At 37.1% G+C, this 25,673-nt stretch overlaps 1 protein-coding gene across 20 annotated transcripts in view; it reads left to right on the top strand.

Annotated features, from left to right (window-relative positions):
• LOC100393071 (BEN domain-containing protein 5) overlaps positions 1-25,673 on the top strand; it is a 1,596,666-nt gene that overhangs the window by 868,203 nt on the left and 702,790 nt on the right. The window contains exon 3 of one of the 20 annotated variants that reach the window (XM_078331673.1): positions 21,267-21,368. The exons of the other annotated variants lie outside the window; for them this stretch is intronic. Within the exon in view, the coding sequence (XP_078187799.1) occupies positions 21,367-21,368 (2 nt within the window). The 5' untranslated portion in view covers positions 21,267-21,366. The remainder of the gene's footprint in view (positions 1-21,266; positions 21,369-25,673) is intronic. 20 annotated transcript variants of the gene reach the window in all.

Genomic DNA, 25,673 nt, shown 5'->3' with positions numbered 1-25,673 from the left:
GACAACTATACTCTCACAAACTAGGAAATATGGAGGAAATGGATAAATTTCTGGAAACGTACAACCTCCTAAGATTGAACCAGGAAAAAATAAAAATCCTGAACAGACCAGTAATATAACAATTATATTACTGTATAAATAAAAAGCAGTAATAAAAATGACAGTGAGTTTAAGGTCAGGCACTCTGGGTGGTGGTGCTACCTCACCAACCTATCATTGTTGCATCTGTTTTTTTTTTGTTTTTTGTTTTTTTTTTCATAATACTACAAGGGCTGTTGTGAGTATTAAATAGTAGAATGTTTGTGAAAGACAGTGTCTTTTAGAGCATTGGTTCTGTCTGTGGAAGGTTACTATTCGTATTAGGATAGCTGGCTAATACTAAAGTGCCCTTTTACAAAGGACGTGAGCAGACACTTCTCAAAAAAAGATATACAAGACAACATGTTTATAAATATATATTTATATGTTGACATACAAATATATAAATATAGAACAAATATATAAAATATGCAAGCAAATATATATATATAAAATACTCAACATCTCTAATCATCAGAGAAATGTAAATCAAAACCACAATGAGATACCATCTCATCCCCATTAGGATGACTATGATTAAAAAGTCAAAAAATAACAGATGCTGATGAGGTTGCAGACAAAAGAGAACACTTATACATTGTTGGTAGGAATATGAACTAAGGTAGCCATTGTGCAATGCAGTTTGGAGATTTCTTAACGAACTTAGATCTACCATTCAACCCAGCAACCACATTACTAGGAATATAATGAAAGGAAACCAAATTGTTCTACCAGAAAGATATATGCATACATTTGTTCACTGAAGCACTATTCACAAGAGCAAAGACATAGAACTAAACTAGATGTCCATCAATGATAGATTAGAAAAAGAAAATGTGGTACATATAAACCATGGAATATTATGTAACCATAAAAAAGAACAAAAGCATCCCCCTTGCAGCAACAGTGATGCAGCTGGAGGCCATTATTCTAAGCAAATTAATTCAAGAACAGAAAAACGTATACCACATGTTCTCACTTTAAGTGGGAGCAAATATTGAGTGTTCACAGACATAAAGACAGGAAGAATAGGCTGGGCGCGGTTGCTCAAGCCTGTAATCCCAGCACTTGGGAAGGCCGAGGTGGGTGGATCATGAGGTCAACAGATTGAGACCATCCTGTTCAACATGGTGAAACCCCATCTCTACTAAAAATACAAAAAATTAGCTGGGCATGGTGGCGCATGCCTATAATCCCAGCTACTCAGGAGGCTGAGGCAGGAGAATTGCCTGAACCCAGGAGGCGGAGGTTGCAGTGAGCCAAGATTGCGCCTTTGCACTCCAGCCTGGGTAACAAGAGTGAAACTCTGTCTCAAAAAAAAAAAAAAAAAAAAAAATACAGGAAGAGTAGATTCTGGGGACTACTAGAGGGAGGAAGATGGGAAGTGGGCAAGGGTTGAAAAACTACCTCTTGGGTACTATACTTATGACATAGGTAATGGGATCATTTGTATCTCACACCTCAGTGACAAGTAATTTACCATTGCAATGAGCCTGCATGTGCACTTCCTGAACCTAAAATAAAAGTTGAAAAAAGGTGCCCTTTCATTCATTTACTCAGTAGATATTTATTAAGTATACATAGTATGCCAGCATTAAGAATACTAAGCTAAGACAAACTTAGTTGCTGTCAAAATGAAACTTTCAAGCATTTTGGACTAAACAAGCATCTTGTGCTAGATGACATGATTAGAGAAGCACAGGGTGTGCTGGGAGACTCTGGAGGAAATGCCACATCTAGTCTGTTGGACAGTAGGGGACATTGATTTAGAGAATATTTTTCAAGTGGAGACTTCTTCTTTCTCTCAACCTACAGGACCTTCTTTGTATCTGAGTTGGCTGTTAAAGGAACTTTCCATTCCCCTAGATAGCAAACTCTTTGAGAGGGCAGGGGCTGTTTCTGATTCATCTCTGTATCTATCATGCATTGTACTCAACATAAAATGTATACTTAACAATATTTACTAAATTTAGTAGAGCAAAAGATGTCAGAGCATCCAGTTTGGAACCTTTATGGATATTTCCAGTCCATTTGAGATCAGAGGTTTTTGTTTTCCTTGACATTAAATTCAAAAGAAGCAGGAGTTCCAGGCCTGTAAAACTACATCACATTTCCTGTTCTAGTGGATGTCTTCCTCACTTCTCAAGAACACTTTTGTTTGATTCATTCTGTTAATTATATACCCTAAGTGATCAGATCCAAAGTTAGCACATGTAATATGTGTGAGCCTGTACTTCCTGTACAGTTCTAAGAACTTTATGGAAATAGACAAAAAAAGTGAAAGGAGGCTTACAGAGGAAGGGAAGATACTCTATAATCATATTATTTTAATAATAGGTTTATAAAAATTAAGACTGTAACTATTTTATTAATGGGACTTTTAATTATCTGCCATGGTGAAGGGTGAGGCAAAATATCTCTCATCCCCACTAATTAATATGTGTATTCAATGGCTGTTAATTAAGGACAGAGGAGACCAAAGGAACACAATCCACTCTTGACTCTGATGAATGCAAAGTCAAACCAATAGCTCATTTCCAAATTAACATGATTGATAAAAAGTTAAGCTCAGATCCAAGCCTTTTCTCTTCAGGGAACCATAATTTTCTTGTTAGGACAATAGAATAAAGGACTCATCTGGGCACCCAGGAACAAAGCCCAGATCTACAGGCCCTGAAGAGACAAGGGAGCTATAGATTATTCTGTGAGTCTGGCATTCCAGTAGGCAGCATTTCACAGGCCTTTTGTAGCCCTGCTTGTCTTAGAAACTTTGTATGCAGCTTTAGGCTCATGGACAGGCCCAGTCTTAGCCATGTCGTCTAGGGAAAACCACCTTTCTGGCCCATTTGCCTCCAAAAACCCTTCCTTACCTTATCTAGTTCTGTGAAGAATCACATAGAACATGCTAGCACCTTGACTCTCTTGAAGAAATTGTGTTTGCACATGCCATATGCCACAACTAACATCTCTAGGCTTTGGAGGAAAAATAAAAACAAATAATGCATTATTATAACAGGGGTGTCCTGTTGAAGGAAAGGTCTTATTATATAGAGAAAAGAATATGGGTTTCAGAGATAAACATTGATTTTACCCCTTAATAGCTGAGTGACCTTGGGCCTGGAGCCTTAGTTCATCCATCAATACAATTTGGATATCATACCCACTTTTTCAGGATTTCATGAGAATGAAATAAGTTAATCAATGTGAAGTTCCCAGCAAGCAAACCATTATCAGGATCTTGCCTTTTGTTCAAACAGTGCTTTTTAGTTTACAGTGGATTGAGCTTCATTGCAAACCAGTGAGGTAAGAAAACTAAGATTTATTTTTCTCTTTTTTCACTGATTAGGAAACTGATGACCAGAGAGGATAAATACAAAAGAGGACACTTAATCTCTGAGCCTCAGCTTTCTCATTTATAAAGTAGTCATGTCATTATCCACCTATTAGGATTGCAGTAGGATCAAATGAGCTAAAGGTAGTGAATGTGTTATGTAAACTGTTAATCTACAAACTATCAAATTACAGTTTGATATGTTACATTAAGGATCTGGCCAAGGTTGTATAGAGAGGAAACCAGCTGTTCATTCATTTGTTCATTCATTCACTTATCTGTTCAACACATCAGCCCTATCCTATATGCCAGGAACAAGGTGTTCATAGTCTACAAATGGAAAAGGACAATTCCAGACAGCTACAAGAGGAGAAAGATTTACTCTAGTTAGCTGAAAAGGACATTATGAGAAGGAGGATTTTTTCTAATGATCCAATTTGCCAGACTATGGTTTGCTTTCCATTCCACACTGCTCTCAAATGCATGCCACTCATCTTCTTAGGAGCTTTCTATGGATGCTCACTGTCTATGGGGTAACAAATACCTGGCTACATGCAAAGCTACCCTCCTCTTTCCTTTTGGGCAGACATTGTTAGTTGATCATAGTACTTCTTCCTGCTGAATCTGGATTCTCTCTCAGAAACCTTCTCAACATAGTGCTCTAGAAAGCAACTGCCAGTTGATCAGAATTGGCCCTAAAACCTGTGACCCCTGGAATAGTATTTCCACTGTGTTCTTCCTAATTCAACTCTTTGGGTATTAAAGAGAGAAGTGAAAACTGCACTCTTCCTAAACCAGCAGGCATTAATATTTTATGAGTTAGAAAATTAAAGCTCAGAGAGGTTAAGAGACTTGCTCAAAGTCACACATTTAGTAAATCTTGGGACTGGGAATCAGTATTCTGATTCTAAATTCAGTTGTCTTACTGATGTACCAAGTTGCTTTTAAATTTTATGCTCCCTAGTACCTGTGTGCTGCTCCTTTCAAGTTAACAAGCACCGTGTCTACTCACTTATTTATTTATTTGTTCATTCAAGAAGTATTCAGCTGCTAGGGGAATAGAGATTATTACTCAAAGGACATGTAATAATTGTCTACAGTATATAATTAGACTATAATTTGTCTGAGGGGGGAACTGTTTTTCTGTTCACCATTGAATCCAAGTGCTGAGCTTAGTACTGTTACATATTATTTGTTTAATCATTAAATGTTCTGTCTAGTGGGTGAGCATCCAAGTAAACAGACTATGACAATAAAATATGCAATTGCCCAGCATAGTCTCCAGCATTGTGTAGGTGCACAGCATTTTCTAACTAACACTGAGCTCAGTGTGCTATGGGAACCCAGAAAAGTCCCTTATCTAACAGAGAAAGGAAGAGATGATATTAAGTTGTATCTGCAGAAAAGAATTGATAAAATGGGCGTATTCGTCCGTTTTCATGCTGCTGATAAAGATATACCTGAGACCAGCAATTTACAAAAGAAAAAAGTTTAATGGACTTAAAGTTCTACATAGCTGGGGAGGCCTCACAATCATGGCAGAAGGCAAGGAGGAGAAAGTCACATCTTACATGGATGGCAGCAGATAAAGAGAGAGCTTGTGCAGGGAAACTTCTGTTTTTAGAATTATCATATCTCATGAGACTCATTCACTATCAGGAGAACAGCACAGGAAAGACTCACCCCCATAATTCAATCGCCTCCGCTGGGTTCCTCCCACACACCTGGGAATTGTGGAAGTTAAAATTTAAGATAAGATATCGGTGGGAACACAGCCAAAGCATATCAAGGGGTAAAAGAATATTCTGTACAATGTGAACAGCATGTTCAAAGACAGAGATTTGCAAGAATACAATGTATTTAGGAGAATGCAGTTGGTGAAATGAGGGGAAGCATGCACGAGCCACATAGTGAAGGACCTCAAATTCCCTGATGATTTTGACTTTATTCTGAAGAATGTTTTGGATCCATTGAAGAATTTTAAGCAAAGGAATGACATGACATGTATTTTAGAAACAATTCTCTGGAATCATAATTTTTTTAAATTTAAAATCTTTTAACACCAACTCAGCAAGAGGTCTTGAACATTTGACTTTCATAAATGTTTAGCTTTTATTGCTGTCAGTGTGAAGCCAATAGATGGATGTGTGTCTTTGCATATGTATACATATAAAAAGCGATATTAGCAACAACATTTTCTTTAATTAATTTTCCCATGACTGAATTCCTATTTGAATATTCATTCTTATAACAGTGCAGTGTGTTGTGATGCACTTCAGCAAAATTAACTCAACCAGCTCTTCTTTCCAATTTTAATATTCCGTTGGGTCTTCTATTCCCGAAAACTCATTAGTATCTGAGTGCAGTGCTGACGAGAAACAAGAGAGAGGCATATTGTGTGAAAGTGAGTTGGAGAAAAGAGACAGCTGGCACAAGAATATTCTAATAAAGCCCCAAAAAGGCTGCTGTGTCTTAACAAAAAAAAAAAAGCAGTGCTTTAGCTTTCCCTTTGTACTAAGAATTCTGAATGTTATTCATACCTTTTATGAATGCTGGCAAAAGCCAAATTGTTCTCACTGAAACATCCTCATGGATATATGCCAAAGAATATATTCCAAATTTTCTGGTGGTAAGAATTTTTATATTCACTTCACCTCATGGACATTATAGATGACATAATTTTAATCTCCAGCAAAATTATTTCTAGCAATATGTCTCTTGACTACATGATTTTATTTATGTCATTATTTCTTCCTAGAATGCTTTTTCTATTATCATTATTATATGTTGACATTCTAACCATCTTTCAGGGCTGAGTAAAATGTTTGCCCTTCAAGAAGTCTTCCAGGCTAAAAAGCAGATGTAAGTTTTCATCCTTCTGAATCTGTAATATCCATTATATTCTAAGTCTTTTGACAGTTGTTTGTATACACACTGTCTTATAATTACAATAGCTGTCGTTTATTGAGTACCCGCAATCTGTCAGGCTTGGTATCATTGTTACCATGTGGGGTTGGTATTATTACCATGGTTTTACAGGTGATAAAACGGAGAACGGAAAGGCTCATTGAGTTTCCCAAGGACCACAAAGCTATGGACAAGTATGACTACAAGACTACTAAAGTTCATACATTTAGTTTGGAAGTATGACTACTAAAAGTTCATACTCTTTAATCACATTGGACAGTTTTCCTGCTTTTATCTTCCCATTTTTGGAGGATAACAGGGTAGGGCATATTTGAGATTAGCCTTGAAGAATAAATGCATTAGGCATTCTGAAGGCAAAGGTTGAGTGGGGAGTATTCCAGGGAGAGGGCATATTAACATAGGAATGAGGAAATATGTATGGATAGGGGAGGCAGGGTGTTGGAGAACATTGGCTCAACAAGCTGATTACTGCCAAAGCTCATATGAAGGATGAGAAAGGACATAAGATGAAAGGGAAAATTATGTCCAGATTGTGATAAGCCTTCGGTGTGGAGCAGTGGGGAACTGTAGTCCCAGGGAGAAGCTGAGACCCTGGATAGAGGCAGGAACGTATAGACAGAGCTCATTCTATTCCGGGGAGGAATCAGGGCAAAAGGCTAGAGAGCCCACAGCTCATTTTCAATTGGCTGGTCACCTGGTCATTGCCTGGCGTTGGGACACAGAACAAGCTGAGATTGCTTTGATGCTAATTTTCCTACTACCGAAGGAGGGATCCTTAAATAGTTGCAAGAACAGGATTGGGTCAAGGACCACCAGCTCTGGGAAGAAAAGAAATGCGAGGGCAGGGAACTAGGCAGAGTATTGCATAAGCCAAGTAAAATCAGTCCCTAAACTGGGTCATGAAGCAGGGAGGTGTGAGGGGGAAGTAGCAAGAACTTCCTTCGTGTTTTTAATGTGTTAAGACTGTTTTAGTTCAATGTGAGGCATGATCAGGAAGAACATATGTCCAAGTTTCTCTTGTTTTGAAGTGTTGATTGGTATAACTAAGAGAATGCTAAAATAGCTCTATAGACACATTGAAATGTTTCTAAAGTAACATCACAGCCTATTCTGAGGGTGGTGAAAGGGAAGGAGGGTTTGTTGTGTTCTTGTGGTGACATGTAACTGGTCCTTTGGCACATCGTTAACTATGGACAAGTGGTATTACCTCCAGCCAGACTTTTGTGGATCCCTCTTCAGCAGCCAGGGTATTTACACAAGAGCTGTGATGCTTTCCTTGTAGCTGGCCTGCTTACAATGTCTCTGGCAAGGCAATTCTGCCTTCTATGGCTATTTCCTATGCCTTTTCTTTAGAATCTGTTATGTCAAGAGGAATTGCTATGGGGACAGGGACCTGATCTGCCTTACTTACTGGCATCTCCACAGAGCCTATGGAACAAAATATGGGCTAAGAAAACCCAGGTTTAGTTATCAGTTCTGTCACATAATTATCAGCTGGGTGTTTCCAAGCAAAACATGTAGAATTCCTGAGTCTCTGTAAAATGAGAAAATAGCATCTGTCCTGTTCAATGCACATGATTATTATGGGGATCAGATACATATGAAAACACTTGGAGGGACATTAAAATTGATAGAAGGAGATAAAGGGGAGAGATCTGTCACAAATTGTGCCCTGTGCTAAGTGCTTTACCTCCAACACTATGTTTAAATCTCATGGCAAGTTTATAGGACATTATCATTGTCCCTGTCTTTCAAAGGAGAATACTGAGGCTCATAAAAGCTAAGGTCACACATTTGATAAGGGGCAAGCCAAAATTGGCAGAGCCTTTTGTGCCTAACTGCAAAAACCCATGTTCTTATCCTCTATACTGTACAAATGTGATGTAATTTTATAGAAATAGTGACATTTCCATGTAAGTTTTTGCAGTAATCTATCATAGAAGGTCAAAAGTCATTCTTAAATGACATAGCAATGGTGCCTGACTTTGTCTAGGGAGAGACATCTTTGCCCTAATTAGTATCACGGTTCCTGGCAAGCTGTATATCATGACATTTGCATACCTGTCTGTGGGAACTAGGGTAAGAGTGCTTTTGCAAACACAGATTGCATCTGCTGGTGGTACTTTTCCTCATTTATGCTCAACTCTCCGTTTAGAGATGTACATTCAGTATGCTGAGGGCAGAATCATTTTGCTAATGTACACTATATCTGGTCAAAATCTGCTTTTTTCTTGCATTCTTGCATTGTTCTTCCTATAGCAATTAAAACAGTCTTGAGTGGTTCAAGTGAGAGAAAACCATATGCTAATTGAAGGAGAAAGCACTGTGTTTAGAGGCAGAAACATGTATGAAATCCCAATTCTGCCCTCACTTAGCTTGGGGACAATGGACTCTTAGAGACTTGGTCTCCTCTGTAGAACAGTGACAAGAGCAAAATGGTTAAGACAAGTATATCAGAGGGTCATTATGTATGAGAGTCAGTTCTGCCTCTGGCACCTTGTAAATACTAGGTTTTTTCTTCTTTTCTTTATCTTCAATGTTTGGAATAATTTCTAAAGATCAAGAGATTTGGGTTCTAGTCCAAGACCTTGAGAAACCTTCACCTTGCTGAGCCTCAGTTTCATATGTAATTACTTCATATGTTATGAAGTAATTCAGCTATATAGTCTATATTTTAATATTTGGATTTTGTTCATATCTTATACCTGTCAAAAGCCAAAGGTTTGCCACATGGAGTGACCAGTGCTGTGATAGGCTTATGGAGGCTCTGAAAATACTGAGACAGAGAACTGACTTCAGCCTTAGAGAAGGTAGACTGGCAACAGATCAGGAGGTCAAGGAAGTCTTCTTTGGGGTGACAGTGTTTGAGTTGACTCTTGGAGAAATATAGTGCTATCTAAGCAAAGAAAGGGACAGAATTTTTTCATTTTATTTACAGCCTGAAAGTGAGAAAGCAAGAAAAATTCAGAAAACTGCAAGTATGTAAATAAAATTGAAATATGTAACATTGTTATATAGGTATGCATGTGTCTATTGTGATGGTGGTGGTAGGGACAGGAAAAAGAGGAACGCTGAAAGTACGAAGACATTTGGACTTCATCTCATAGATGATGAGGAGCTTTGGAAATGGAGAGGGGGCATGATCAAATTGGATTATTAGAAATAACACTTTTGTGACTCTGGGTTGTGATGGGCCAAAAAAAGGCAAACAGAACAGGTAGGAGGCAATTCTAAGAGCCTCAGTATGAGCATGGCATATTTATGGGCAGTGAAGAGACCAATTGCTCCAGTAAATCCCCTAAGATGGAGGGGGAAATGAGAAAGGCCAGGCCAGTAAAGCCACATCTCAAACAGAGCTAGAAGCTAGCAGAACCATTTCTGATTCTGATTAGTGCAAAATTAAAAGTAGAGGTCAATTTTTTTATATACATGTGCTAAGCAAAAGTACAGTCTCTCCTCAAATTCCCTCTGAGATACAGATGTATTTCTAAATTTCGGTGTAATCCTTAGGATTGAACATAAATACAAGGAAAAACATCACCTTCTGACCAGGAGACTTCTTGGGATAGAAGAATCACTCTCTACATTTAATTAGACTTAAGAGCAGAAATGTGATGCTTTTTAGTAAAACAGAAGACAGGATTATGTTTAGGAAGAGACTCTTCTTTCTTGGTGATCACTGCCATTTTGTCTCTTAGGAGGAATTATACCCTTCATAGCATTTCCATTTTTTAAGAGCATCATTCAAACCCCAAAGCTATGGTATTTCAGTCTTAAAAATATTTACTGAGTATCTGTTATTTCTTGGAAGGCAGCCAGGTCTACAGGAAAAATGAATGAACTTGTTAGGAGAGCTGAATAAAATTGTATGAGGCATGTAAGGTGCCTAGCATAGTGCCTGATATAATGCAGCTCAAATAATAATGGTCTCCTCTTTTATACCCCTAGGAGACAAGGATCAGATGATGAAAAAAAGCCTGTATCCACTGGGATTTATAGCTTCATTAGAAAGATAAGATACAATGAATAAAATTAACTTTCTAATGTTTCACAGTTTACAAATCCCTTTCGCATTCACTATTTTATGTCAAGCTTCTAATATCAATTCAAGTAACCAGGGCAAGCCATGTTGTTAGCCCAATAAAACAGATAAAAAAACTAACATTCAGGGAGATTAAGTGGCTAAACAAGACCAGATTTTTATCAAGTGGCAGGGCAGGTCTACCTGGCTCCAGATTATGAATATTTCTGTTAAAGGTAGTTTATACTTTTATTGTAGAAACAAAATGTGAAGGGAACCTTGAAGAGAAAGGGTTTATTCGGGTTTATTCTTTTTGAAACTCTGCAATTTGCCGTCCTTTTTGCTGTTTTTCAGGATCTGCTTATAAGGATGGTCATTCTTCACTTGGTCTTTTGCCCCTGTTTCACTTAGGGTGAGTTTTCAGTAATACCCTAGAAACTGGTCTAATATGCCCCGGATTTTTTGACCAGTTCTTCTATTCTCATCCCTGCTTAATGCAGCTAACTGGGAAAGTTAGTTCTGTGCTTCAGCTGCTAGGATCTACCTGATACCACTGCCTATGTCCTGCTGACTGCTGATTTGAATTCCTAAATTTTCCCAGGGAAAGTCACAACTTCTGTTTTCTGTTGTCCTCTAGTCTTCTGTCATTCGTCATCTTTTATGCAGTTTCTCCCCAGCAGCATTAGAAGTCCCATTAAGGAGAACAGGTAAAACCAAATTTATGATGGCACTGACCCCGGGCCTTCATTGGTTTGCAGCTTCTGACTGGCTTATCTTACATGTGGGAATATAGAGAAAAAGAATCAGCTACAACTAAGCAGATTGTTATTCTTAGTAAGGGAAGAAGAGTGCATCCATAATTCTTGCTCCCAGGAAGATGAGACACACTTGATTGAGTTCACCAGGCAGCACATGAAAATTTTATCTTGAGTGCTCCTTTAAATGCATTATCTCATTTAATCTAGGCAATACCCCTGTGAGTAGATATTAGTATTTTTATTTTACAGATGAGGTAACTGAGGTTCACAGAGATATTTGGATTTTGCCCAAGGCTTCACAGCCGGGAGGTAGTAGAGCTGTGGTTGAGGATTCATTCCTCTGACTGAATGCACCATTCTCTTCTCTTACTCCAAAGTTGCAGTAGATGATCATGTTCTAGATCTAGAGTAGTGTGGGATGGTTTTCTGAAGAACCTGCGTGTTTAAGGATGAGTTTGGAGAGACAGAGAGAAGGAAGGAAGTCATCCATGGGAACAGAGTGTACAAGGCTGCAAGGTAGGAATGAATTGGGCACATGTGGAGGTGGTGTGGATAGTGGCCTTACAAGAGCAGAAAGTGCCTTTTGAGGAGGAGGACAGCTTGGTTTGTCTGGTTAGAGGGCTCTCAGCCTATATATGTCTCTTGTCCCTCCCACCTTTACCATGACTGTGGGAACCAGCTCTCTCTGAGTGTGAAAAGACCCACTGAAAACAGGAATTTGGCTCTACCATACAGACCATGCTGAGGAGAGGTTTTTCTGAGCCATATTTAAACATTGTGTTGAAAAACATCCCTAAATTATCTAACAGAAGACAGATGTCTGCCTGAACAAATATCAGCTCTCACATAATTTGTTGTTTTGATTTACCCAGAATTTGCCTATTGAATCTGACAACCTCCTATAATTATCCATTTTCCAGAATGAATTATAGAGTACATGTCCCATGTATGTGGCTTACACTGCTCTTGGTTCATGGAGTATATGGATGTATGGGGCATCTGTGCAGATACCAGATGCTGTCTGGCTCCTTGTTGCCACCCGCTTCTCAAGCTTCTATGCTTTTACTTGGGCAATTTGATTCCCATCTTCTGGATCAGTACCTTCAGTACTAGATATACCAAGGCCACAGTTGGTCAAGGACTAAGTGGAGACCCAATACAATACTTTGGTAAAGTTAGCAGTATAGCATGGGCCTTGAAGTTCAGACAGACCTGGTATTGAATTTTCCACTTAATATCTGAAAATTATTTAACCTTTCTGAGCCTCACTCTTCCCATCTCTTAAATGGTTGTTGAAAAGAGACTATTATTTAGCAGGGGCCAGATAAATGAGGGTTACTGTTATTATCATTTTTCTTCTTGTTTTGACCTCATATATTGGTTGACACCTAATAGTTATTGAGGATTAAGATATTGTGCTGGTCATTGACAAGTGCTTTACATGTATTATATCATTTAATCTTCATTAGCATCATATGAGATTGGTACTATTATTGTCCTTATTTACAGATAAGGAAACTGAAATTTAAAGATGTTAAGTAACTGCCCAAAGAAGGTCAGACAGCAAGAAGAGGCAGAGCCAGAGTTAGAACCCATGTAGTCTGGCTGAAAGCCTGAATTTATATCTGCTTCATTGGCTTTATCATAATTCATAACTACTACAGCTGTTCTCTAAGACAGAGATATCACATTATACCTCATGTCTGGCTGTTTCTCTGTGTTGTAGCTTTTCCTTACTACTCTATCTAGTATCGTCTTGATCCTGCCAGTTCTTCCTATAAATTGAAGCCAAGTAGCTACAGACCTGTTGGCCTCTCCCTGCTAGTGTTGATTTCTGAATATTGCTCCTTTTGTCCTCTGCTTGCTGTGAAATAATTTGTTCATTCTTTCAGCAAACTGCCACCAAGTATCTTCTATGTTCAGGTCCCAATTTGAGATACTGAAAATAACAAAACAAATTTGACAGGGCTACTATTTTAAAGAAAGTTAGTTCCAGTGGGAGAGACAAACAAAAACAGAATAATGCCACTGATATTCCTAATCCATTTTTTTCTTTTATACCACCCTATGTATAATTCATTACCATGTCCAGTTGATTTTGTATCCTTTGGCTCTTGAATCTGTACATTTCTCACTATCTCCATTGCCATTCTACAATTTAGTTACTATCATTCCTCACTGGGCTACTACAGTAGCCTCCTTACTAGTTACTTACATTCAGGTTGTGTTGACCTCCAAACTATTATTAATACTGCAGCCAGATTGGTCTTGGAAAGTGAAAGCCTGTTTAAAATGCTTTAATGGTTTCTCAGTACTCTTAGTATTATAAAAATAATAATGAAAGCCTCAATTTTTGAGAAAAAAAAGGATTAAGTGAGTTGTAGTAGCATAAGATGACTGGATAGTCTTTAAGGATCTTTGTAGCTCTGACATCTAAGATTTGCCTTCATCTTGATGGAACTATGCAACTTTGATACCATCTCTAACCAAGATATACCCAGTAATTGCTGACCATTCTATAATCACCCCAAGTGGATGACTCTTTACCTACTTTAGTGACAGGACTACTTCAAGATTGTATTCATTAATTTATTAATTCCACAAACATCCACAGAGCATTCACTCTGCTTCAGGTCCTGGACTGAATGCTAGAAATATAGGTTAGCTCACTTAACCCCAGTAACTGTCCTAGTTACTGGTGTTTCAGCAGTGATCAAGGCACAAAGCAGGAATGGTTCCTGTTCTCATAAAGACTAAATTTGAGAATGAGACCTAGTTCCCATTCTTGAGAGGTTTATATTCTATTAGGGAATAAATTGTTCATTTATTTACCTAACATTTGCTGGGTACCTACTATGTGTCAAGACCTAAGAATATAGTGAATGAAACAGACTCAGAGTTATCATAATTACCACATGGCGTTGTAAGTACAAGATCAGAATTCTATGCAAGGGGTGATGGAACCCTAAGAGGGAGACTTGAATTCTGCATACAGAGCTGGGATGATATCACTGGAAATGACTGCTAGGAATAGATCTTAAAACAATATAGGATGCTGTATTACTGTTAGGTACCCTTAGTGAGCACCAAATTTAAGTAACTTATAGGCTTGACATTTCTGCTCTGCTCATTTAGAGAGGACATTATCTCTAATGTTTATTATAATAAACATTTATTATAATATGCATTATGTTGATGAGGAACCTGAAGTTCAGGAATATGAAGTCACTTTCTCAAAGTCACAAAGCTAGTGGGTGAAAAAATTAGAATTTCAGCCTAAATCTTCCTAGCTCCAAAGCCTTTGCTCTTTTCATTTCACCCTGCTAAATACACTGACTTTTTCTAGACATTTGGCCTTTTAGGACATTTTATAATTTCATTTATAATTTTTGTGCATCACAGCCTTCTAACTGTCATCTTCAGTTTGAGGCTTTCCATGTGAAACCTAAAGATGTTGGCCTGCTGTAGGGCCAGGGTTTTGGGAAAGGTATTTACTGTTTGAGGAAAATTGGTATTCCAGTTGACATTAATTCACATCTTGTTTTCTGGATTCCCACCCATCTTGGTGATAACTGAATTGCCCTGGAAAATATCAGGCTGTCTTTCCATGCAGCAGGTGCTCTGTCCTCCCCAATCCTCAGTACAGAATTGGTCCCTGTCATATGATTCCCCCTTCAGGGGGAATACAAAATAGATTGGCCTGAATGGCCTTAATAACCTTAATAGGCCTGTGTAGAAGAGCACATCCAGACAGAAGACATAGCACTCAATTCCACTGAGTGCAGAGCTTCATGCTGGGCACTGAAGGAAATAAAAAGAAATTTACCACATGAAAGTTGGGTTTACTGTTTCAATATGATTGAAGAATTGCATTGCCATTGTGGGCCTCAGTTTTTTTCATCAGCGAACAGGCATGTCAAACCCACTGATTTGTGGAGGCTCATCATGAAAGTGCTTTACTAACTGAAAAAGTATTATTCACATCACATATTGTTCCTTAGGGATTATGATTGTGATGTGACTGGTTAAAAGAGTACATAGCCATGATTAGATGGTAAGGAAAACAGTAATGTTCATTTTGCTGGCTAACTGCGGCTAGGAAAAGCTAGTCAAGTCCTCATCTATGTTCCTACAGTAAAGTAGGAATTCCATTATACCACACTCAAGATGTTATTTGTATGCTTTTGTACTAGGTTGTGAGATTGTGAGTCAAAATGACTAAGGATGCATCAAGTTCAATGGTAGAGTCTGAATTGGAACTCATGGGTTTGACTATTCTAGCACTCTTTCTGCTGTACCATGTGTCTTACAAGATATAATCTAAATGGGATCTAGAAGCCAGATTGTTTGGATGGGGATAACTCTTGAAAGCCAGGATAGAGCTTTGTTGAGTTTTCACCAATTGCTCTTTTCTGGCCTATGATCCAGCCAGTTCCCTGACTAGCCTTTTCTTTTGCTGTTGAATTTAATATGGGAGCACATCATTATCTGACCTTTGTGTTCCAGTAACCCCATTTCAAATTTCTCTATACACATTATAGGACTTAGTATGCACATGTTATGTGTGTATGAGAGAGAGAGAGAAAGTAAAAAGACTTTTTTGATAGTATCTGGGAGTGATCAGGACTTGAAATGTAGCTAAAATTGTTTACATAATGTATTAAAATTAGGCATCAGTGTAACAATTTATGAATTTATCTTGAGAAATGACTCATCAGAAGCAGTCTACACAAAGTCCATGTGTTCTGTCATCTGTGCCTGATCCTCTATTATCAAACAACATGGGAAGTCAAATCATTACTTCAAGATTGCTTTTGTGATTTGTATGAGCAAGAGCAATTGAGATACTATTTTATGACTTCAGGGTTTGTCCCATCATAAGAATAGCTGTGCTAATGAGACTGGAGAATTCTACATGTGCCATTGATTTTTGTGGAGCGTGGCGTATATGTTGGTACCCGTGACTAAATATGGAGATGCATGGTTTCTGGAAGTGTATCTGTATGTGTAAATATAGACATATGTCTGGGCTTCTTACCTAAGTTTTACTTTTGAAGATTTCACTTCTTTTTACCTGCTTTACCGCAACTTGAGACTAAGACTCTGTATACAATTCATGATCAACAAATGCCCACTTACTAATAATTGGCCAATATGGTACATAGTTTACAAGTGTAGAGAATCTGGCCTTTTAATTCCATCATCATCATCATCATCATCATCATTACCACCACCCTCATCATCAAATATTTATGGAATTAATACTTACTATGTACTACAGAGTAGGAAAAACAAGTCTATGGTTTTCTCCTTCATGACACTATGCCCTCCTAGAGTGATTGTGTGTTGTATATAATTGTATGGGCAGGAAGAAGTGATCAAATGAGTTAATGATTCTTGTCCAAGTGATTTAGATTAAGAATGAAACAATGGAACAGCATCTATGACTTGTCACTCATCACCATGTCATCTACACAGGTAGCATCTAATCTTTTTTGCAGTTAGTTCATAGAACTTACTTGTTATTGTAACAGATCCAAAAATGAAGGTCTGTCTTTCTCTTTGACCTTAATTTGAACATAGGACAGCCCCATGACATTTCAATTCAATTTATATGATACCCTGTAGACCCTAGTCAGTTGATGGATATCTTTTAGTTTCATTATATATATAAAGTAAATCAAGTAAGGTTTTCCTGTACTTGTTTTAATAATAGAACCATAGCATATGAGAGCTATAAAGCACTTTAGAAAATAACCATATTCCAATGTTCTTATTGCTACTCCTGTCATTGTTCTTGATAATGTCATTCAATATTCCAATGAATATTGATTTTCATTCAGTTTGTTGATTTCCAACCACCTCAGCAACTCTATTATTATATTCTAGACCCTATCAATTATAACATATTTTAGTAAATCTAGGTGGCCATTACATTTCCTTTTTCAGAAATGATAAAATGTGAAAACATGAAAAAATAGTTGTATGATCTCCTGTCTTGAATATGGTCCATCCCTTCCATATTCCTGCTTTTATAATTCTTCAACCCCATTAGAAAACCCAACCAAACAATTATGCTAATATCTTTTCAATGTCCCTTATCCCCCATATATTCCCATTCTCTTCCTCATCAGCTTAGAGTTCATGATTTATTTTTATAATACTTTCTTAGGTATCTTTAACTACCTTACCTTCTTTCCTCTGTATCTTACTTCCTAGATGAGTATCAACTCTCATTAAATCCAACTATATTAGAATTTTTTTTCATTTTGTGCCTGAGATAATGAATGTACTTGGACAAAAACTCAAAACCATGATTTTGGGTTTCTTTCTAGATGATATCAAATCTCAGGTGAGTCCATATTAAATTTGCCAAGTCAATTTATTCTTCCATCTTTTGAAAGGTTACTTTTATAATATTTTCTCTCTCTTTAGACATGCAATATTCCTTCTCCCTTCCTTATCCTCAATTAATGGGCATGATGACTTCAGAGGTTAGAATAGATATCAGGGTTTTTGTTTTCTTTCCTGCCACTTGAGTTCAGGATGTCTGGAGAGAAAGGTATAAGAGTCAGGAGATGAAGATTAAAGAATTCATCTTTATTGCTGATAAAGAACATATTACACGTATCTGCAGATCAGTGTACTTTCTAATAGAGAAACTCAGTCAGTCACAGGTAGCTGAAAGCGGCAGGCCTACTTCCTTCCCAGAAACAGTATTCTCCTATAGGTTGCACAGCATGGAGGTAGAGAGTGGAATGTATATTCTCCGTTGGCTGTTCCTAAACAATTTCATTTCGTTCTTTCAAATTCATCAGTTAAAAATGCCCCTAAGGATGAGAGAATGAATACTCAGAAAGAGGCCATGTATATTCAACATGAAATTAGGAAAAAGGAACTTACCTTCTAAAAATGACTGTTTTTAAAATTTGTGAGAGAAATAGAAGCCATCCTGGAGAACATCTTTCTACACTTCAACCTGCAAATCTATCCCTTTATTTAAACGTTGCCATTCTTTTTATAATTGATGAATTCTTTGAGCTTTTATTTAAGGCCATCTCTTCCCTTAATATCAACTCAACTCACCTATATATAGATTTTATAATTTTTTTCTATCTTCATTGTTTTCTAGTCCTTACTAGATTAGTTTCATTAACATACAAATGTGATACAATGTTTCAACTTTTATAAAACTTAACTTCATTGCCAATTTTTGTTCGGCTGTTGTGGCCCCAATTCTCTGCCCTCTGAAATAGAAAAACTTTTTGAAAGAATACACTATTTTCTATCTTTCTTTTCCTCTCACTTTTTAATAACTCAACTCCAAGGCCTTTTATCCCATCATTCCACTAAAATTACTCTCACCAGGGTCACCCGTGGTTTCCAAGGTTAACAAATCATATGCTTAGTTTTCAGTCTTGACCACTCAGCAGCAGTCAATCCCTCTATCCTTGAACAGTTTGTTTCCTTTACTTGAAACTACATGTTTTCTGATTTTCCTCCTTATCTCTTTACTTCTTGGCAGTTTTTTTTGTGTGTGTGTATCCTCTTTATACTCTGTTTCCTCTGTCTAGAAGCTCTTCCAAGAGATCCACATGGTTCACTTTCCCACTTCACTGAAGTCTCTGCTCAGATGTCACCTTTCCTGACCACACAATTTAAAATTATAACCCAGCCCTCAATCGTTATTCTCCTACCATACTTATTACTCCATATAGCATTTATAACATGTTGACATATCTTTATTCATTAGTATAATGCCAGTCTCTTCCTGCTATAATGTGAACTCCAAGAGCAGAGATTTGTCTGTAAGGATCACTCTGTATTCCTAGCAACTAGGACAGGGCCTAACTGGCTTAATGACTAATAGAATAAATATACAATGGCAAAGTCCTTCCTGGGATCAGAGACAGTATAGGATAAGCAAAAAGTACAGACTCCAGATACAGATAGACAGGGTTCAAATTCTAGCTCTACTCTACTGTTGGGTTTGGAGGAGATAAATCAACCTCTATGGGCTGTATTCCAATCAGTAAAATAATGGCATTAATTCTATTTCACAAGATTATTTTTTTGAGTTAAGTGAACAAATATAAACAAAACAACTAGCCTTAGGCTTTATTCATAATGGGATGAAATATGTAATTGAATAAAAGATTGTTCTTTTCCTTTCTGTCTTAAGATGCATTTTTACTCTTCTACCCATACAGATCGTTGGTTTGGTATAGAGTACCATTATGTCCAAATCTCATGATGCTTTATCCTACTTAAACCCCTACCAAGCCTCCTTGTTGCCACAATAATAATATTCAAGTTTCCCACACTGATTTTCAAAACCCAGTAATGAACTTGTATGGTCTTTTAGATATCATCTTCTACTGTCTTCTTCCATGTACCCTAAGCTTCATTTAAATTTATTATTCATGGGACAACATGGTATAGGATCCTACCTCCACAGTTCTACATATGTTGCTTGGCTGTACTCACAATGTCCTTTCCCACCCTCTCCTTTGTGAAAGTTCTGCCCATTATTTAAGTCCCTGTCAAATTAACAAATTCCTAGACACTACCTCAATTCATAAATTACTCTCTCTCTCTTCCTACTGGTTCATAAGGCTTCTGATATGGCATAATCCTCTCAGGGAAACTTTCCTTGTCACATTCCCTCCTACGCCTCCTACTTCCAATTTTTTTGGAGGCACACATCTGGCTCTCATCATGGCTCATTCCTTCTGTTCTAGCATTTGTCACTGTAAGGAGAATTATATGTGTGCCTGTCTGTGTTCCTGCTAAATTATGATTTCCTTGAAGACAGAATCAATGTAATATATATCCTCAGGGCTTAGTATGCTTCCTAGAAGATAATCGACATTCATTGTATTAATAAATGAACTGAATGTCCATCTCCTCTATTAGATCATAAGGATCTGGAAATTTGTTACTCTTTCTTAGTCATCTCTCTCTGTTTTTTATCCTCTATAGTAGCTGGAACATAGGTAAGAAATATATTTTGGTGACTAAGATTATGGTCTCTATCATTAGTTGTTTTGAATTCAAATACCAGCTCCACTATTTACTATGTATGTAATTGGCATAAGTTATTTTTTCTGTGCTTAAATTTTCCTGTCTCTAAGACAGTGATCAATAAGGATTGGTATGAGAATTAAATGCAATAATTCTTGTATAGCTCTTAGCCTAGTATCTAGCCATGGTATTTCAACAAATTTCTCTTGGATGCTATAGAAAAAACATGTTAATTATCTGTGGCAATCATATACGTGTAGTATATTAGTGGGTGGGCACAGAGGAAAAAGTGAGTATTCTCCCTGAAGGATACACAGAGGTACTGGAAAAAGAGATAATCTCAGGCCGCGAGCAACATTACAGTCATTGATCATACTGTCTGAATTGGCATGTAAGGAAGGAACAAGACACCCAAGGAAGGGTGATGGTCAGTGGAATGACTATCAGATTCTAATAGTTAGAAACTAGAAGTATGTACTTCTAATAGTTAGAAACATATATGAGTTATTCTACATCACTCGTTTCAAGTGCTTATTTCTAGATATATACTGGCAGGAAAAAAAACTTTTTAAAATGTTAATCTGTTTCTACTCTAAACGCATTTGGAACTGGAGTGTTTTGGTTGGATCTGAAAATCACTTGAAATATAGGCTGTGATCAAGCCTTGTGCTGGAGCACACTGATGAATATAGGTGGTGTGTAACCCACACATATGGAAACAGAATATTCAGACCTTGTATCTGTCTGCCCACTATAGGCAGCAGAATAGTGATTTTGAATGATGTCTTTGTTTCCTCACCCCAAATAATACTTGAAGGGGTTCTTGTGCCTGGAACATTACAAAGACAGAAAAGCAATCAGTTAGGCAGAATTAACTCTAGAATATGTAGGGTAAATTCTTACAGTTATATTCTCCAATGAAACACACCTCCCTGAGTTCATGCCCTTTTGCAATGTGATATTAAGACTTTTCTCACAAAGATGTGTAATCTATTTCCCAGGCTTTCAGTCTGGACTAGCCTTAAGCCTTGTTTTGACTACTAGAATGTGTCAGAAGAAACACTTTGTGATTTTTGAAGCTGGATGGACATTAAGAGCCTTGCCATTTCTGCTTTGGTTCTATTAGAATGCTTCTGTTATTATGTGAAGTTGTCTACCTACTAGAGAATGAGAAAGCACACAGAGAACTGAGGTATCCCAGATGACAGCCAAGCCAACTGCCAGACATGTGAGTAGGGCCATCTTAGACCATTCAGTCTTAGCTTATTATCAAATGGCTGCAATGACATCAGAAATCCCATGTGACACTAACAGAACTACCCTATACCAAATTCCTAATGGACATAATTTTGTGCAAATAAATGGTTATTACTGTAACTCACTAAGTGTTGAGGTGATTTGTCATATAGCAATAGATTACCATAACAAAGAATCAGTTGTTAAGGTTTACTATTGTTATACATCCAAGGATAAGTTTCAATGTTCTCCAAACAGTCACAATTCATATATATATTTTTTAAAATATATTTTTAAATATATAAGATATAAAAACATATTCTGTATATATAAAATATTTATGATATATATTTTATATGTAAAATATATATTATATATTTGACATTCAGTATATTAATGATATTGAGTATATGATGCATATATATTTATATAAATATGTTTACATTTATATAAGTATATAACAATATATAAATATAAACATATATAAATGTATATAAATATATATACTTGTAGTAATATAAATTTATGTATATTTACATAATATAAATTTATATTTATATATAAGCATGTATTTATATAACATATATTTATATATTATATTTAGATATACATATATTTACATAAATGTATGTATATAAATATAAATATATAATAACTCAGGGAACCAAGAGTGAGACAAAATATATATTTATATAGGTATAAATTTATATTATATTTATATAAATATAATATAATGTTTATATTTATATTTATATAAATTTATATTTTTTTATTTCAATAGCTTTTGGAGTACATGTGGCTTTTGGTTACCTGGGTGAATTGTACAGTAGTGAAGCCTGATGTTTTAGTGCATCCATCACCCACGTGGTGTATATTGTACCCAATTTGTAGTTTTTTTAATTCCTCACTCCCCTCTTTCTCTTCCCCATTCTGAGTCTCCAAAGTTCACTATACCACTCAGTATGCCTTTGCATACCCATTGCTTAGCTCCCACTTATAAGTGAGAAAAACATTCACAATTTTGAGACAGCATGGTTTAATGGAAAGACATGGGATTTGTCTTCATGTAAATTTGGGTCCTGGTCATCTGAATATCTCACCTAACCTCTTTGAACCTCTTTTTTCTCCTCTGCAAAAGCAGAAAGGAAAAACGTCTAACTTTATAGGCTTAGTGTATGGATGGAGTGACCTAAAAGTAGGAAGGCAGATGGTGCTCGGCACGTAGAATCACCCAATACATGTGATTTTAAACTCACCCACTAAGCAGGATGGGGAATAACTGCTTAATGGGCTGCCTTCTGTAGTGATGAAAAATGTTTCCAAACTAGATATAGGTGGTGGTTGCAAAACATTGTTGTGACTGTGCTAAATGTCACTAAATTGTTTCCTCTAAATTGTGGTTAATTTTGTTATGTGAGTTTCCCCTCAATAAAGCAAAGTAGGTGACCACAACATAGATGATCTGGGTTGGAACTGATGAAGCTGTAAAAAGTGAAACAGAAAAATGCAAGCCCTTATAGGAATAGAAAGGGACTGATATAGGAATAGAAAGGGTCGTGGGGCAAGATATAACCAGCTGTTTAGCTGGCCAGGCAATCTGTGAGTTAGACAGTATGTACTGTGCTACAGCTGAGCTGAGTTTCCTTCCTTCCTACAACTGTGACACTTACACTGCTTTAGTATTGAACTTTCTCTTATGTGGTTTGGCTAGTCTAAAATGCTACTTGGCTTCCCTGAGGCAAAAATTTATACTAATACTGCTTTTCAATTTGGGTTGGAGGCATTCTCAGGGAACCAAGAGTGAGACAAACAGGAAATTAATATGTATGGAGAAGAGGTGGAGGAAACACACATAGGCAGGTTACCAGCTGGCCACAGCTTTGTTTCACAGTCTTTCTCATTTCCCATTAGTAAAAAATGTGCCCTATAAAGCATCAACTCTCTCCATACATTAGGTTGTGCCACCTGGTCCCCAGTGGCTGCTGAGAGCAGCAGAGGCATCAGCAGAGTGAATCATAGGTTACAGAATGAGTCACCAAGGAGATGGATGGTATGCAACCAGTGCTCTCCATGCTGGCCCATCTGTGGCCTGAAGCCTCATGAGTCCAGTTAGGTGAGGCAATATGAATGTGTGGGCATCAAGCGGGTACCATAGTTATTGTACCTCAGCAACAACAAGGAGGCAAGAGTTGTATGATACAAGACAAGAAGCCAAGCTCTATTGGGTTATTCCTAAAACATAAAACTCTAGGGCTGCACCCATAATAGGCCTAGCTGGCTGAACAGGCAGAGTGCCAAGGCAACATGACCCCCACCATAAAGATAGTGAAGGAGCTCAAAAAGCCTCACTCCAATGAAGATACACCCTTTCTTCTGCAACTTCCATGACTGTGGTTGGTGCCAGGTGATCTTTCTATAAGGTCATCAGTAACATCAAGGAAAAACCATGTGTGAGCAACCTCAAGCAGAGGTTGAGGTGGGGAGGTGAATAATTTGGTTGAGTATTCTCATTTAGTATTCTCATCTGGACTGTTTCTCTAATTGCTATCATCCAGATCACAGCAATTTGGCATTATCTTGCAAACACTGAACAATTAACATGAAAAATTACAAAATAACCAGCAATTCTACTTTTAGGTAAGTATTCAAAAGAAACTCTTAAAATATGTATCAGGATACAAGATTGATCATAGTAGCCTTGGTCATAATGGTAAAAATCTAGAATTTATTTTGAAAATAAATATATGGTTTAGTATTCTCGGGTATTGGTTCCAGGACCCCCCTTGGATATCAAAATCTGTGGCTGCCCAAGTCTCTTATATAAAATGGGGTAGCATTTGCATATACCTTATATAACCTCCCATACACTTAAAATTATCTCTGGATTACTTTAAATACCTAATTAAATGTAAATGATATGTAAACAGTTGTTATACTATATTTTTAAAAGAATTATGTTATTATTATTGTGTTGTCATTTTTATTATTTTTTACATGGTATGTTTAATTCACTGTTGGTTTAATCTGTGGGTGCAGACACTGCAGATGCAGAGAACCAACTGTAAACCAAACAAAATAAGGTAAAATAAGGTCATATGCAGACAGGTGATGAGAGTGTCTCATAAGCATGGATTCATACTACTTTAATTCTGTGTACCCAACATTCTCTAAAACAAATAAAATTTTTTTCTTCCTATTCTAAATCTCAGTTGAATCATAAATAGAACCCTTGGAATTCCTAGAATGCAATGATTTATTTCCTACCTTTGCATAGAATGGTCCTTTGGCCTGCTATGCTCTTTCTATAACCCCTCCTTTTCATTCTCTAGGCCTCAGCCTAAGGTAATATCCTCCCTTTGGGAAGCAGGGGTGGAGCATTTATAGAGCTCCAAGACCTGCAGGTGCAGTGAGCAGTCTATTCATGAGGCCAGGCTTCTGTGAGTAATGAATAATGTGGTGATGTGATCATTGACCCAGCTCATGTTAATAGAATCAAAAATTATGGTGGGCTTTCTAGTAGAGGGTATCGGTTCTATTAGATAGAGAAGTAGAAATAATGATAATTAGGCATTTGGAAAAAATGTGAGCAAAAGTGTGAAAGAGAGAGTGTGTAAAATACATTCCAGGAAAAATGAGAGGTCTATATTCTGTCAACATGTAAATGCAGTAATAGGAACCTAGAGGCTAATAAGTTTAACATACTGGCCTTGAGGTAACATTTGAAAGGTATTGATAATCTTGTTAAGGAACTTGTACTTTATACTGGTGACAATGTGAAATTACTGAACGGCTTTTAGGCAGGAAGGCAACGATCAAAGCTTTTTGTAGGAAAACTATTTGACAATTATGTGTGGAAAGGATGAGAGACATTCAGAAGCTCTACAAGAAGCCACAATATAAACATGGGGTGTGGTCATCTAGACTATTGCGGACACCAAGTTAGTCATATTGAAAGGGCTGATAGTGTGTTTCTGAAACATGAAATTAATCTTGCTCCAAAATGGGGAAGAAAAGAGTCATGAAGTCAAAAGTCATGAGGAGTATCAGCAAGTCAGGATATAAACTAGTCAACAAGCCAGTGCAAGAGGTCAAGGCTAAGAAGCTGGGTGTAGCAAAGGGTTAAGACTTCTGCTTGTAAGTGATTATGAAGTAAAAGCTGAACAGCACTATGAAGGGCCAGGTTAGAACTCGTATAAAGGTGATACATTTGTAAATGAGAGAATGGTTTGACAGGAGATATAAGAATGTAAAGAGGACTAGTGGCTATAGACTGATGTATTGCCTATGGACTTTAATA

This window comes from Callithrix jacchus, chromosome 7 (genome assembly GCF_049354715.1).
Source record: "Callithrix jacchus isolate 240 chromosome 7, calJac240_pri, whole genome shotgun sequence".
NCBI classification, from domain to species: domain Eukaryota; kingdom Metazoa; phylum Chordata; class Mammalia; order Primates; family Cebidae; genus Callithrix; species Callithrix jacchus.
Note: the sequence above shows the minus strand (reverse complement) of the source record. Positions and strands in the feature narration are given on the sequence as shown.